The 16,621-nt window shown below is 49.6% G+C and overlaps 1 protein-coding gene across 14 annotated transcripts in view; it reads right to left on the minus strand.

Annotated features, from left to right (window-relative positions):
• PTPRS (protein tyrosine phosphatase receptor type S) overlaps nucleotides 1-16,621 on the minus strand; it is a 305,911-nt gene that overhangs the window by 55,717 nt on the left and 233,573 nt on the right. For 7 of the 14 annotated variants that reach the window (XM_081895351.1, XM_081895349.1, XM_081895352.1 and 4 more), the window contains 4 exons: nucleotides 12,780-12,973; nucleotides 9,136-9,162; nucleotides 6,184-6,301; nucleotides 86-676 (listed from right to left, as the gene is read on the minus strand). The exons of 4 other annotated variants lie outside the window; for them this stretch is intronic. In XM_081895351.1, coding sequence (XP_081751477.1) covers nucleotides 86-676; nucleotides 6,184-6,301; nucleotides 9,136-9,162; nucleotides 12,780-12,973 — 930 coding nt within the window. The remainder of the gene's footprint in view (nucleotides 1-85; nucleotides 677-6,183; nucleotides 6,302-9,135; nucleotides 9,163-12,779; nucleotides 12,974-16,621) is intronic. 3 more of the 14 variants (XM_081895354.1, XM_081895353.1, XM_081895345.1) reach the window with 1 other exon arrangement.

Genomic DNA, 16,621 nt, shown 5'->3' on the forward strand with positions numbered 1-16,621 from the left:
GTGGTTTTGTTTACTTCTCTGCCTCCCGGGAGCAGCTCAGGATACAGGGAGAGAGAGTCACCGTGGAGAAGTCGGCAAGTCCTACCTTGGTCCAGGAGGAACGTCCGGTATTGGACAGAAGGGCTGTACGGCCCCGGACCTTTACTGGTGTGGGCTCGGATTTTAACATCGTAGGCCGTGTTGGGCTTGAGGCCGTTCAGCGTGTACGAGTTCTCGGGAGACGGAGGGAGATCCTTCTCCTGCGGGCTCCCGGAAGACGTGGCCTCGCGATAGGCCACGGTGTACTTCACAATGACCCCATTCCTCTCGGCCAGGACCGGGGGCATCCAGTGGAACTGCACCGACTTGGAGGTGATGTTGCTGGCCTCGAGGATCTGCGGGTACCCCTTGGGCACGTCTTCTGGGATGGTGAGCTCCTGGACTGCTTCCTCCCCAAAGCCGGACCGGCTTTTGACGGCCAGCTTGAAGACGTAGGTGGCCCCTCGGTGGATGTTGGTGGCGGTATACCTGTCCTCCTCCGAGGAGAATTCCAGCGTCGCCAATGGGTCAACGTCCTTGCGGCCGAACTGCAAGCGGTAGCCCAGCACCTGACCCTCTGCGTCCAGAGGAGGCTCCCACTTGACCAGCAGGGCGTTTTCTTGAGTTGGGTGGACGGACAGGATCGGCTTCCCTGGGACTTGAGGAGAGAAGAGAGGCAGACCAGGTCAGGATGAGAGGCGGCAGTAAATCACACACCGTGCGAGTTGGGAGTTGATGAGCAAGAACACGACTTGAACAGGCTTGGTGGGATGTCAGGCCTAATGTGCCTGGAGGCGGTTGGAGGATGGATGGCGGCTAACAGATTGAGGTTGAATCCTGACAAGACTGAAGTACTGTTTTTGGAGGACAGGGGGCGGGCGGGTGTGGGGGACTCCCTGGTCCTGAATGGGGTAACTGTGCCCCTGAAGGACCAGGTGCACAGCCTGGGAGTCATTCTGGACTCACCGCTGTCCATGGAGGCGCAGGTCAATTCTGTATCCAGGGCAGCTGTCTACCAGCTCCATCAGGTACACAGGCTGAGACCCTCCCTGCCCGCAGACTGTCTTGCCAGAGTGGTGCATGCTCTAGTTATCTCCCGCTTGGATTACTGCAATGCGCTCTATGTGGGGCTGCCTTTGAAGGTGACCCGGAAACTGCAATTAATCCAGAATGCGGCAGCTAGACTGGTGACTGGGAGTGGCCGCCGGGACCATATAACACTGGTCCTGAGAGATCTGCATTGGCTCCCAGGATGTTTCCGAGCACAATTCAAAGTGTTGGTGCTGACCTTGAAAGCCCTAAACAGCCTCGGTCCAGTATACCTGAAGGAGCATCTCCACCCCCATTGTTCAGCCCAGACACTGAGGTCCAGCGCCGAGGGCCTTCTGGCGGTTCCCTCATTGCGAGAAGTGAGGTTACAGGGAACCAGGCAGAGGGCCTTCTCGGTAGTGGCGCCCACCCTTCAGATGTGAAGAAAATAAGCAGCTATCTTATTTTTAAAAGACATCTGAAGGCAGCTCTGTTCAAGGAAGTTTTTAATATTTAATGCTGTGTTGTTTTTTAACACTTGATTGGGAAACTCAGCCAGATGGGCGGGGTATAAATAATAAATTATTATTATTATTATTATTATTATTAAGCACAGCAGATTATCCCCAGGAGGTTGACTTGAAAGTCCTCGCCTCCCCACAGCTGCCAAAGCCCCCTCCCCTCCAGGGCTTTTTCCAGGCCACCAGAGACTGTGCCTGCATGGAGACCAACCTTTCCTCCACCCTTTTCATGCCTCTCTTGGTTCTGTGAGACCAGAGGGAGGGGAGTTGGTTGCCGCAGGAGGGGGAGAAATCCGCGACTCTTCACCAGACAGACTTCCTCTCTACCTCTTGGCGCCTCTCCTTTTCTGTTTCTGAACTTTTCTCTGCCACAGCCTCTCCCTAAACCCTTCTACCTCTTCTGCATCTGACATCTCCTCCTCCTCCCACAGAATCATAGAATTGTACAGCTGGAAGAGACCATGAGGGCCATCTAGTCCAACTGCCTACAATGCAGGAACCTTTTGCCCAACGTGGGTAAACTCGAACTCACAGCCCTGAGATAAAGTCTCATGCTCTACTGACAGATGGCCAGTTTAAAGAAATGAGAATTTTAGAAGGCTGAGGATGGCTCTGTAAGAGGGAGCCGGGGTTGCCTAACAAATTTCAGCACTCTGAACAAACCACACTTCCCAGAATCCTTTGGGGGGGGGAGTCATGACTGTTTGAAGTGGTCTGATCCTGCCTTAAAGGTATGGCTTATATGGGGCCTTAGAGAAGGGACATATTTTGGGACCGAAGTGCAGAGAGATAAGGGGCTCTCAGGACTCAGAACAAACTGCAGTTCCCAGAATCCTTTGGGAGGGGGCAGTTTAAAGTGATATGGCACTGCTTTAAATGTATAGTGGAGATGGGCACTCCCTATTCTTGCTCTCTTAGGGAGGAAAACATTCCAAGATGGTTCAGGATTTGTTCTGACTCCCTGCAACACCTTCTTGACAAAATAGCAGTGCCTCAGCGTTGGATCCATCCTGCTTTAACTGTTCGCTGTGCAATCGCTTCCCCAGTTGTGACACCGCTTTGTTCCTGCCCTGAGAAGCTATGGCACTGCTTCTTATATGCAACAACAGCGGCAAGAGTATTGTCGGCTCAGAAATGGAAGCAGGAAGAAATCCCGACGAAAGAAGAATGGCAGGCGGAACTAATGGACTACGCAGAACTGGATAAAATGACAGGAAGGATTCGAAACCTGCGCGACCAGAGATTTGCAGAAGATCGGAAGAAATATGCGAACTACTTGAAGAGCAATTGTAATCAACAAATTACGCTAGTAGGACTACAAGAAGTTTTGTAAGGAAAAATATATGAAATATTGCAAAGAAAAGAAAGAAGAGAGACATTAGTTATGAGATTTTAATGTAATAGTGAAAGTAAGAAATGGATATTAAGTGAGAAGATTGGAAAATTTTCAGATGTGATTGATGGAAGTCAAAGAAATTGTGTAAGGTATAAAAGTATGTTTAATAACTGTTGAAAATTATATATAAAAGGTAAAGGCACCCCTGACCATTAGGTCCAGTTGTGGCCGACTCTAGGGTTGCGGCGCTCATCTCGCTTTACTGGCCGAGGGAGCCGGCGTACAGCTTCTGGGTCATGTGGCCAGTATGACTAAGCCGCTTCTGGCGAACCAGAGCAGCGCACGGAAACGCCGTTTACCTTCCCGCCGGAGCGGTACCTATTTATCTACTTGCACTTTGACGTGCTTTCGAACCGCTAGGTTGGCAGGAGCAGGGACCGACCAAAGGGAGCTCACCCCATCATTGCGGGGATTCGAAGCGCTGACCTTCTGATCGGCAAGTCCTAGGCTCTGTGGTTTAACCCACAGCGCCACCCGCGTCTCTTGAAAATTTTATATGAATATATATATATGAGAGAGAAGCTATGGCACTGCAAAATCAGGAGAAAAAGAAACCAGAATTACCTGCAGGATGAAACATTACAGGACTTCAGCAGGAGGATACTGGATATCCGTCGCAGTGCGACTGGACTGAAAGTGGGATTGTGTGTGACTGCCCTGAGCACGAATCATCGCAAATGCACACTTTTTAAAAAAGGACATCTGGAGGGGCCGAAACTGGGACTCCAGATCATCTGCTTGTCCAGGATTGCCTGATTCTGACCAACAATTGCTCTCCAGCGTTGCAATGGGCAAAGAAGGGTTCCCTCTGCCCTTATCACCGGCTGTCTTGAGACTGCCAGGGGCTGAGCTTGGCATTTCTGTATTTGAGGACGGTTCTTTCTCCCTGTTTTTATTTTCACAACAGCCCTGTGAGGCAGGTTTGGCCGAGAGGGGCAGCGGCTGGCCCCCAAACACCCCGTGAGCTTCGGGGATGATGTGAGCTTGGGAAATTCTTTTCCCTTTACCAAAATGTGAATTATTGACTGAACAGCACAAAGCAGATAAAAGATCGCCAAAGACCCATTTGAAAGATTTGGCAAGGAAAAGAAGCAATTTCCCCAAATTAGGATTTTTTTTTCCTTTAAAAAAGGAAATAAAACAAATTATCTATCTGGAGCTAAGTGGAACAAGTTCTTGGATAAGAGCTTATCTGCTGGAGAGATGCTCCTTCAGTGATGGATGGATGGACAAACCCAGCAGCAATGAAATAAGATCCAGGAAGAAAATGAGGAGGAGGAGGAGGAAAGGGAGAAAAACATGAAGATAAATCTTCACAAAATATTCGGTTTTTTGCAGGGGAGTTTCCTGGAAGGTCTAGTCATCTAGTGAATCACACTAATAATCTTCTAGCCAATCATATAGTCTAGCTAATCCTCAGCTTCACACTAATTAGAATCTTGATCCTCTAGCCAATCTACATCATTATTTTCTAGCCAATCGGGATCCTGATCTTCTAGCCAATCTATATCCTGATCATCTAGCCAATCTACACCCTTATTTTCTAGCCAATCAGGATCCTGATCACTTAGCCAATCTACATCCTTATTTTCTAGCCAATCAAAACCCTCAGCTTCACACCAATCAGGATCCTGATCTTCTAGCCAATCAGAATCCTCAGCTGCACACCAATCAGGACCCTGATCGTCTAGCCAATTTAAACCCTTATTTTCTTGCCAATCAGAATTGCCAGCTTGAAACCAATCAGAATCCTTATCTTCTAGACAATCAGGATCCTGATCATCTAGCCAATCTATATCCTTATTTTATAGCCAATCAGAATCCTCAGCTTCACACTAATCAGAATCTTGATCTTCTAGCCAATCTACATCCTTATTTTCTAGCCAATCTACATCCTTATTTTCTAGCCAATCAGGATCCTGATCATCTAGCCAATCTACACCCTTATTTTCTAGCCAACCAGAATCCTCAGCTTCGCACCAATCGGAATGCTGATCTTCTAGCCAATCAGAATCCTCAGCTGCACACCAATCGGGATCCTGATCGTCTAGCCAATTTACACCGTTATTTTCTAGCCAATCAGAATTGTCAGCTTGACACCAATCAGAATCCTTATCTTCTAGCCAATCACTCTCATGAGCTTCTAGAAAATCACTGCCTGCGCTTACGGCACTGAGTGGGATTTTTTATTTCCTGCGCTTCAAACTCGGATGCTCACGCCACCTTGGGAAATATGGGTGCCTTGGTTGATAACGGGGTGCTACCATCACTTTTGCTTCTTATTTCTCGCTTGCTTTGTACATGGCACGAGACAATACCCTGATGATGCACTTCTGGGTTTAGTAATGGTTGTTGATGATAAAATAATAATAATAATAATAATAATAATAATAATAATAATAATTTTTATTTATACTCTGCCCTCCCCAGCCAAGGCCAGGCTCAGAGCGGCTTACAAGCAATAATAAAAACAAGTTGAATGATTACAACTTAAAAACAAAATTAAAAGACAACATTAAATTATTGAAACATTAAAATATTAAAATGTAGCCTCATCGCAGGAGGAGAAGGAAAGGAAAAAAGAAAGAGGGGGAGGGAATCAAATTGGCTCCAAGCCAAAAGCCAGGCGGAACAACTCTGTCTTACAGGCCCTGTGGAAAGAGATCAGATCCTGCAGGGCCCTGGTCTCATGAGGCAGAGCGTTCCACCAGGCCGGGGCCAGTGTTGAAAAGGCCCTGGCTCTGGTTGAAGCCAATCTAACTTCCTTAGGGCCCGGGACCACTAGGGTGTTGCTATTTATGGACTTTGAGGCTCTCCGTGGGGCATACCAGGAGAGGCGGTCCCGTAGGTACGAGGGTCCTAGGCTGTGAAGGGCTTTAAAGGTCAAAAGCAGCACCTTAAACCTGACCCTGTACTCCACCGGGAGCCAGTGCAGCTGGAAAAGCACTGGGTGAATATGCTCCCATGGCAGAGACCCCGTGAGGAGCCTCGCTGCTGCATTCTGCACCCGCTGGAGTTTCTGGGACAGCTTCAAGGGCAGCCCCGCGTAGAGCGAATTACAGTAGTCAAGCCTGGAGGTGACCGTCACATGGATCACTGTGGCATTTTAATGTTTTTAAAAATGATTTTAAAAGTAGAAAAGGAAGCATTCTGGAGCTGCCTTTGTGCAACTGCCCTGCAATGAAGGCTGGGCGGTGTTACCCTCCGAGAGATGCTCACCTGCCCCCTTGGTCACGGCCACCTTGGGTTTGCTGCGGGCGCCGTCGCCTTTCATGGTATAGGCAGCCACAGTGATGGAATAGGCAGTCTCTGGCTGCAACCCAGCAATGATCATCTCCTGGAGACGGGAATCCAAGAGAAGGAGAGAGAGAGAGATTTTTACCCTTTTAAAATACAGAAGGCAGAACAGTTTGAGCTTGGCGGTGGCTGGGGGGGGGGGGAGAAACCAACAACGGCGATGCATGCAGGGAACACGACACAAAGCAAGCGAGAGGAAAAGGAAAAGGTTGTGAGGTTGCGGGAAGGAAATGCACACAGTTTAGCTACGAAAACACACACAAACTCTGAGGAATCCTCTTTATGCAAAACGTGCAGCCGAGATAGAGAGAGGGGGGCCCTTTGCTCCTCCATCTGCCTCCCAGCTTCTATCTCGGCAGAAAATGCATCCGCTGTCAAAACGCTTTGCCGGGTTCTTCAAAGGAGTCCAGAGTCTCGGAGGAGAGGGGAGGAAAAGAGAATCCAGCAGCTTCAAGGAGATTAAAAACCTCCTTTACACGTGCAAACACCATGCACCCCTCCCCTGCCGACAAGCCGATTCTGGAAGAGGGTGCGTGTGTGTTTGAGGGCGGTGGCGGCTATGGGGCACTTTAATTCCAGGCAGGGGGTGCCTTTTGGGACTGTGAATGCAGCTGTTTTGGGGTACTGCGTCGTCAGCTCAAGGCCACTTTGCCACGGTCTCCCTTCCCTTGTTTCAGAGACGGGAGAGGTGGGGAGCAGGGCAGCTAGTGCAGGAGCCAAGGTCTCTTTAAAGGTAAAGGGACCCCTGACCATTAGGTCCAGTCGGGGCCGACTCTGGGGTTGCGGTGCTCATCTCGCTTTACTGGCCGAGGGAGCCGGTGTGCAGCACGATGAAGCCGCTTCTGGCGAACCAGAGCAGCGCATGGAAACGCAGTTTACCTTCCCGCCGGAGTGGTACCTATTTATCTACTTGCACTTGACGTGCTTTCAAACTGCTAGGTTGGCAGGAGCAGGGACCGAGCAACGGGAGCTCACCCCGTCATTGCGGGGATTCGAACCACCAACCTTCTGATTGGCAAGTCCTAGGCTCAATGGTTTAACCCACAGCGCCACCCGCGTCCCACCAAGGTCCCTTTGGCTCCCCCCAATTAAATATTTGTGGGGGCTGGGAACCCAAAGCTCTCCTGGTATATCCCACGGAGGACCCTGCGGTCTTCAAACAAAAACATCTTGGAGGTCCTGGGCCACAGGGAGGTTAGGCTGGCCTCAACCAGAGCCAGGGCTTTTTCGGCCGTGGCCCCGATCTGGTGAAACTAGGGCACTGCAGGACTTGACATCTTTCTGCAGGGCCTGCAAGACAGAGCTGTTCCGCCAGGCCTATGGCCAAGGCACAGTCTGACCCCCTCCTTTGGTAATCCTCATAGAACTCTCGCCCAATGGTGCCATTAATTTGATTTGAACTGATTTTATAATGAATTGATTTTAGAATGTGGTATCATTTTACTGTTGTTAGATGCTCTGAGCCTGGCTTGGGCTGGGGAGGGCGGGATTTAATAATAATAATAATAATAATAATAATAATAATAATAATAATAATAATAATAATTGGCATTGCCGCTCAAATTGTGTGCCTGTGGTGTGGTCTTCTGATCAATTCTTTGGGCTGGGGCTTACCTGCCCCCTACCCATAATTCCCAGCAAAGGAAAGGGGGCTTCTACCGTGGGCTAAGGGAGGCCTAGCTGGCTTGCTGCAGGGCAGGTGCGAGGGATGCTCTGCTGATATGGCCCCTGGACAGACCAGGAAGCGCTGCTTGGAGAATCCTGGTTCTGCAAGGACACTGCGCAGTCTCTGTTCCTGTGCAGCAAGCCTGGGGAAGGCCCCTCCCCCCTGAACCCGGGGGCCACATTTTCTCCTGGGCGACCTTAGGGGGCCACTTATCAGTGGTGGGCAGTGCGATTTGCCAAACGCCACCTTTCCCTAATTTCCCTACTTTCCCTAATTCCCCCTCTCCATGCTCCAGGCAAGGCGAATGAATTCCAGCCCTCTGGACAAACTACGCTTCCAAGAAGAGCTCAGAAAAAAATGGAAGGAGAGTGCGAATCAGGGCTGGCGAAGGGGCAGGGGCATAGCTGTCAACTTACAGATTTGAAAATAAGGGACCAGCAGCCTCAAAAATAAGGGGTCAGCAGCCAAAATAAGGGATTTTAGTCAACCAGCAGCCAAACGAAGCCTCAAGCGGTGGTTCCCACAGCGCAGCAACCCGGCAAAGGGGATGCAGCAAGGAAAACCACCGTCACCTCTCCGCTGGGAAGCGCTGAGCAAAGGCGAGTCCCCAGGCAACGCGGCTGATTTGATCGGCACAAGGCATGCAAGCTCCACCCCCCAGTCGTTCTTAGACTCCTTATTGGGTGAGCAACGCAGCCAAGCAACACAGTTGGAGCCTCCCTCCTCCCTGGCCGGCAGGGAGGGAAGGAGAAGAGCTGCTTCCTTTGAAACCCGGGAAATTTAAGGGACATCATCAATAAGGGACAGCAGCGGGACACGGCGCTGGGATAAGGGACTGTCCCGCCAAATAAGGGACGGTTGACAGCTATGGGCGGTGGTGCCTGTGGAGAGCTTCCTGGGCCAGGTAGAGAGGTCTGGAGGGCCACATTTGCCCCAGACTGTACACGTGTGGTTGAAAGCCACTATGAGAGCTATAAATTAGGAGAGACATCACAGAAGATAGTGATAGTGCGGCGGCCCAGTTAAACGGCTGGCAAGGCCTCCCTTTGGCTGGAGCGATGCAAAGGAAACTGCCAGAACGGGGCATGGGAATAGAAAAAGGGCGAAAGCAGAAATCCACGAATGCCACAGCATCACCAACGGAAGGGAAAGGGGGCTGGGGAGCAGAGCGAAAGGGTCACCCCGGACAAGAAAGAGTCCGTACTTACGTATTCTGCAGTGTCATCGGTTTCCCACTGAGCAAAAGAGGGTATGCGGTTAAGGACAGAAAGAGGAAAACGTGTAAGACAGACAGAGAGAGAGAAAGTTTGCAGAGGAGCAGTTTGGAAGCAAAATAGTCCGCTTCTCGGAAGCCCGTGAAGAGGGGGAGGTCCAAGGAGGGATGAGGTTAGTAGGATGCGCTACTTGGGGGGTTGGACTAGATGACCTTTGGGCTCCCCCCCAACTAGAATTTTATGATTCTTACAGATAGCAGTGGCAGAGCTTTGAAAAGGAAGCATCTGCAGTGGCGCCAACTGGGGGGAAAACAACAACCCTTTTCGGAGCGTGGAACATTTTCAAGGTGAAAGGTTTGCTTTTGGGGGGTGGGGGGAATGTTGCTCAGTGGTTAGAGCTCCTGTGTGCATGCAGTCCCTGCCTGAAACCCTGGACAGCTGGTGCCAGTCAGTGGGGCCGACGCTGAGCCAAATGGACCAGCGGTTCAGAAGGCAACTTATACTTGATGCAGGCAGAGCTCAGCTGCATTGCATATTGCCTAAGCTCCCAGGTTTAACCACCAACATACCGTATTTTTCGCGCTATAGGACGCACTTTTCCCCCTCCAAAAATTAAGGGGAAATGTGTGTGCGTCCTATGGAGCGAATGCAGGCTCCTTGGCTTCAGCGAGAGCAACGCAAAGCCTCCGAAGTGCAGAGGGAGCACCCCCTCCGCAGTCCAGAGGCTTCGCGTTGCTTTTGCTGAAGACTGGCTTTTGCTGAAGACTGGAGAGCGAGAGGGGTCGGTGCGCACCGACCCCTCTCGCTCACCAGGTTCAGGGATAGCCGCCTGAAGCCTTTGGAGTGCAGCAGGAACTTGCGCTGTGCTCCGAAGGCTTTGGGTTCCTTTTGCTGAAGCCGGGAGAGCAAGACTCTCCTGGCTTTGGCAGAGAGGGAGAGCTGCGCAGTGCCTCTTCAGCCAAGCGGGAGGAGAAATGGAAGGGGCTCCGTTTCTCCTGCCGCTTCGCTGAAGGGGCGCTGGGCAGAGAGGGGGAGAATTTTTTCCCTTGTTCTCTCCCTCTAAAACAAGGTGCGTCCTATGGTTGGGTGCATCCTATAGAGCGAAAAATACAGTGGTGCCCCGCAAGACGAATGCCTCGCAAGACGAAAAACCCGCTAGACGAAAGGGTTTTCCGTTTTTCGATGCGCTTCGCAAGACGAATTTCCCTATGGGCTTGCTTCGCAAGATGAAAACGTCTTGCGAGACTTGTGATTTTTTTCGCTCCCCCCCCCTTTTCTAAGCCGCTAATAGCCGCTAATAGCGCTAATCCGCTAATAAGGTTGCTTCGCACCACTGTATTTAGGAAGAGCTTCTTTATCTCTTACTGAAGCAATTCAAAGCGCATATGACCATCTGAAACACATTCATCCCCCCCCCCTTTTGAAAGGCAGGATTAAAACATCCCGCCCACTAGCAAGAGGCTGCAGATAATAACTAAGAGCCGAAGTGGGGTGGGGGAAAATGCTTTCGCCTTGTTGACTAAAAGCAGATAATGATGTCGACAGGTGAGTCTCTCTGGGGAGAGCGTTTCACAAGCAGGGGCCCACCACTGAAAAGGCCTGTTCTCATGTTGCCATGCTCCAGAACAGCCTTTCTCAACCTGTGGGTCCCCCGATGTTGTTGGACTACAACTCCCATCACCCCTAGCTAGCAAGGCCGGAGCTCAGGGATGATGGGAGTTGTAGTCCAACAACATCTGGGGACCCACAGGTTGAGAACCGCTGCTCTAGAGCTCCCTTGGAGGGGACACAAAGATAAGAGCCTCAGAGGACAATTTCAGGGTCCAGGTTGGTTCATAAGGAGAGAGGCGGTCCTGGTTTTGAGAGGGGCAGAGGGGGCATCAGATACGAGTTCTCTAATGGAGTTGGGGAGGGGGTTAAAGGGGCTCTTGGAAGGGGTTGAACCTGAAAGCCCTGAGTTCAAACTTTGCCATCTGCAGTTAATAGGCTCAAGTAGCAGAGACTGGGAAGGCCCCGAAGGGAGAGATGGTCGGTCAGCAGAAACACTGGACTCTGTTGGCCAGTGGTCAGACTCAGCTGCCCAATAACAAACTGCATTGCAGAAATAATATTGAGCAGGGTAATAATAATAATAATAATAATAAAATTTATACCCTCCCCATCTGGCTGGGTTTCCCCAGCCACTCTGGGCAGCTTCCAACAAAATATTAAAATAAAATAGTCCGTCAAACATTAAAAGCTTCCCTAAACAGGGCTGCCTTCATATGTCTTCTAAAAGTCTGGTAGTTGTTGTTCTATTAGACATCTGGTGGGAGGGCGTTCCACAGGGCGGGAGCCACCACCGAGAAGGCCCTCTGCCTGGTTCCCTGTGACTTGGCTTTTCGCAGCGAGGGAACCGCCAGAAGGCCCTCGGCGCTGGTACTAGGGTCCTGAGCTGATAAGGCTTTGTAGGTCAAATCCAGCGCTGGATTGGACAAGGAAACTAATTGGTAGCCAGTGCAGTCTAGGTGTCAGCAATGTCTAGGCAACATGATGACCATGTACATACACAATAGACAATCTTTTATAGAATTCCTTAAAACCATAACAAGTCCAAAATGAAATCTTTAGTCTCAAAATCTCTGAAAATCTTTAAATGTACCCGACTTTGTATGATGAAAGTCAAGCTGTGAAGCATTGTGTATTCAGCAAATATGATGACCAACACTGAACAGTGATTCCGGATATTGACTACTGTTTCATAGAATTCTTCGTCAGCGTGGTGGGAGGATATAGAATTGCTTCATAAACCCATCTTATTTCAAATGAATGTATGTAAATTAAAATAGTCACTACGTTATTACATGAGCACTGTTCCCCAGCATTTGATATTTTCATTTACATACATTCATTCAAAATAAGATGGGTTTATGAAGGACTTGCTATGGTTTGAAGGAATTGATGGCAGATGAAGGTGATAGACTATATGGGACTGGCAGAAATGACTGGCAGAATCCGAGACCAGGGAAGAGAGACGGCGGAAGAAGATTGGAAGAAATTTAAGGACTATCTTGGGAAATACTGCAAAATTAATGAATGTTAGAATGATGTTGGTTTAGAAATTAAGTGGTTTTCAGCTGTAATGATTAAGTAAAAAGAAAAGAAAGGTTGAAAATTAAATGAAAACTAAGGGTGAGGATTTGCTGAATTAATAATTAGAACTGGAATACAAAAAGGGGAGGTATGAGGAGGTCTGGGAAGTAAGGTATAAGAAAACAAGGGAATGAAATTTTACTTGTTTTTAAATTGTTTTTAGTTTTGTATTTTTCTATATTTGTTATTTTTTGTGTTTGTGTTTTGTTTTTATTATTATTATTTTGTATAACCTTTGAAATGTTAATAAATATCTTTTTTTTTAAAAAAGGAATTGTATAACAGATTGTCTATTGCGTATGTACACGGTCATCGTGTTGCCTGGACATTGCTGACGTTCTCTTTGCAGCACAGGGGTTTGTTGAGCCTAGGGGTCAGCCAGGACTTGGTGTTATGCGCCCAGGCGCTGAACCATCTTCAAGGGTAGCCCCACACTTAGCACCTTGCAGTAGCCTAACCCAGCAGAGCGTGCAGAGAATGGATGTTAGGCTATCACAGATCATTACCTGAGCATCGGCCAGCATCACGTCTTTGATCTGGGGTAGACCGCTGGCTTCCCCGTTCTCCATTCGGATGTAGTGTACTTGGTAGCCGCGAATCTGCCCGTGTTGGCGGTTCTGGAGCGGCGAGCGCCAGGACACTTGTATGGCGGTCGAATTCAGAACCTCCACTTCCACTTTGCGTGGCGGGGCACTGGGCACTGGAAGAGAGGGAAAGGAAGGAGCCAGAGGAACAGAGAGAGAGGAGAGAGACAGAGAGAAGGTGCATGTTTCAGCTTTAACACAGGAAATTCACACGACGCTCAAAGCATCCAGGGTTCAGAGGACCTGAGATAGGCTTCTTTGCCATTTAGCCCAATTTTATTTTCCACGCAAACACAGCGGTTCAGGAGTGTCAGTTCCCAAAGGTGTAGGAGTGAGCTTTGTGAGTGAGTTGCAACCTCTCCCTCATATCTAAAGGCACTAGTCCACATGGTTCTCAAAGCTTGAGTCTCCAGCAGTTGTTGGGACTACCACTATCCCCGACCCCTGGTCCTGCTACGTAGTGCCACGGGCTGCATGGATGAGGAGGGAGGGACCAGTTGGGGAAACCCCGAGGGAACCCCCAGGGGAAGAAGGCTCAGAGCCCGGAAGATTGGCAGGAGGAGGAGGTGTCAGAAGCTGAAGAGGCAACAGGCTTTAGTGAGCAGGAAGAAGCTGGGGCAGAGAGCAGTCCAGACCCAGTTTGGTGGGGACTAGGAGGCAGATATGAGGCAGGCTCTTTCCTGCTGTGGCCAACTACCCTCTCCACTGGTCTCCCAGAACCAGAAGAGGCATGAAAAGGGTGGAGCAGGGATAAATGAGGTAGAGAAGTCTCAGATTGCTGGGGAAGGACTCGAAGGCAGTGGCGGAGCTTCATGGTCCGGCACCGGGGTGTGGAGAGCAGGCGGGGGGCAGCTGCGATGGCACCCCACCGGGATCGCGCTGCCGGGGGCTATGCGCTCCCCCACACCCCTCTTCCTCTGCCAGTGCCCGAAGGACAGACTGTGGGCGGGCAGGGCCCTTCAGTCCTAGCAACCGCCTCATAGGGGCTGGGTCTTGCCAGGGCAAGTTGCTTTGCTCACTAGGCCTGGCTTCCTGGGCCGACCTTGTTTCCTTGAATATAGAGTTCACTGGCACCAGGTGTTTCATTGCTGACCTGCTCCTGACTAGCTCCTGACAGCTAGGGGTGATGGGAGTCCAAAAGCATCTGGGGACCCAAGTTTGAGAAACAGTGGTCTACAATGAGTAGCCATTGGCTCATGTAAAGGTAAAGGGACCCCTGACCATTAGGTCCAGTCGTGACTGAATCTGGGGTTGCGGCGCTCATCTCTCTTTACTGGCTGAGGGAGCCGGCGTACAGCTTCCGGGTCATGTGGCCAGCATGACTAAGCCGCTTCTGGCGAACCAGAGCAGCGCAAAGAAACGCCGTTTATCTTCCCGCTGGAGTGGTACCTATTTATCTACTTGCACTTTGACGTGCTTTCGAACTGCTAGGTTGGCAGGAGCAGGGACCGAGCAACGGGAGCTCACGCCGTCGCGGGGATTCGAACCGCCAACCTTCTGATCGGCAAGCCCTAGGCTCTGTGGTTTAACCCACAGCGCCACCCGCGTCCCGCTCATGTAGCTTAGTGCTATGATGACTAACGGTAGCTCTCCAGGGGACGGTCACAGCCTAACCTGGAGCTGCCATGGTTGCTGAGAAACAAAAGCAGGAATTAAGCTAGGATAGTATTTCGGTCAGTTAATCCCACTCTGCAAAGCAGCGATCCTGGGTTCAAGGTGTGGCAGCTGTCAACATGGAAGAGGGAGCAAGCTTGCTTTTCTCCTGCTCTGGAGGAGGGTAGGACTCGAACCCACAGCTTCAAGTTACAAGAAAGGAGATTCTGACTAAACATGACTAAACAAGAAGAGCTTTCTGACAGCAAGAGGAGGCGGGATGGTGCTCTGTCGTGGATGATTTAGTTGAGATTCCTGCATTGCAGGGGGTTGGACTAGATGTCCTTTGGGGTCCCTTCCAACTCTACTATTCTATGATAGGTTATGTAGGAAGACTCAAGGACAATCAAATAAACATTTAAATACTTCAGTGTAATATAATAAATAATAATAATAATTTTTATTTATTTATACTCCTCCCTTCCCGGTTCAGAGACTGGGCTCAGGGTAGCTAACAACAAATTTAAAACACTTAATTATAAAAGCAGCATAAAATACAGTATAACAATAAAATTCAAAAATCAAAAATCAATTTAGGGGAAATAATATAGTACAGCATCAATTTTTAAAATTTATTTTCAGAATATGGATCTTTTCAAAATCAAGCACTAGTAGGCATTGTTGGTTTTTATTTTTAAATGTATTTCTTGTGAATTAAAAAAATCTGGTGTGGCGCAAGCCTTTAAAAAAAATTTTTTTTTTGGGAAGTGTGGCCCAGGGGGAAAAGTTTGAGAACCGTTGCTATAAAGCATTGTTCTTCTTATTATTAAATTTATTACCCCCACCAGCAGTGGAATGTCCCAGGGCAGGCTGAAACAATTGAAAATTCAGAATTAAAAACAGCTAAAGACGGACGGGAGCCACAGGGAGAGTTGGGCAGGATTGTTAGAATCGCAGAACTGGAGAGCTGGGAAGGGGCCAAGGGTCATCTAGACCAACCCCCTGTAATGTGGGAATCACAGACAGGGGTGGGCCTTCAAAACACTCGTCCCAGGAATCCAAGAGCCACAAGTTCAGCATTTGCCGAAAGCAAATTGTGCTGCGAGGAACGGTGCGTGGCGAAGAAGCCAGATCCGGCTGTCTTTTTGCGGAACCGCAGAATCGTAGATTTGGAAGGGAACCCCAAAGTCCCTCTAGTCCAACCCCTTGCAGCCGGGCACAGTCAACAAAGGGAATTATTTTTGCCGAGGGACAGCCCCCTGCCCCCCGAACACTGCGCTGACGGACTAAAACGCCACAATGCGGAGATAAACGAATATCTCAAACAAAGCAGCGATATAGTCCTTAAATCCTAACACAGGTCTCTCTCTCTCTCTTTTTAAAATTGTTCTGCGCTGTAATTGGTTTATCTTACTACATTACAGATGTGGCTTCGGGTGCTCAGTCTTTGGCAGAGAGTGGGATATTTACGGCCCTCTAAAACAAAGAAAGTGCCACTAGGAATTAATTAACGGCATATCGAACGCCCAACCACGGTGGGAGAAAGGCAGGGAGGGGAAGGCTGCCTGTTGCCCCTCTGGGCGAGTGCTCCGGCACCCCCCCTTTCCAATACATTTCCACTCGGAGCAGGGAGGTCCCCCTGCCAGGGTGAGGCCAAAAGCACGCGCACATAGTGGAATTATTCTACGAGAGTTGCGTCTCTGCATGAGTCCCTGCTCCGGGCTAATCTCGTGCACAAATAAAGGGGAAGAGGCTCCTCGGATGGAGCTAAGCCCTCAATCACACACCATTGGAAAGTAGATCTTTTCTTTTTACAGGGGAGCAAGTGTGAAGTATGCACCTGTCCTGTAAAGGGATCGAACCTGCAGCCTTAGCTGTTATCACCACCGTGGTCTCACCAACTGTTTGTCTATTGCCTTACATTACAAAGCAGTGTAAAGTGAATTACAATGAGAAGAGATTAAGTTGGGGCCCAAAAGCCAGTAGGGATGTCCTCAGCATTCTCTGCAAGCTCTATAATGAAGGTGCCAGGCGCACCTCTGAATGCAGAGAGTTCCACGGCTAGCTTAGGGGCTGCCGCAGAGAAGGCCCCGTCCCCCTGGGCTGCCACTCTAAGGAACAACCAAGAGCCCCCTCCCCACTGTTGATCTCAGCACCTGAGAGGCTACGTG

The sequence above is a fragment of the Podarcis melisellensis genome (assembly GCF_964234715.1).
Source record: "Podarcis melisellensis genome assembly, chromosome: 18".
Taxonomy (NCBI): Eukaryota; Metazoa; Chordata; class Lepidosauria; order Squamata; family Lacertidae; genus Podarcis; species Podarcis melisellensis.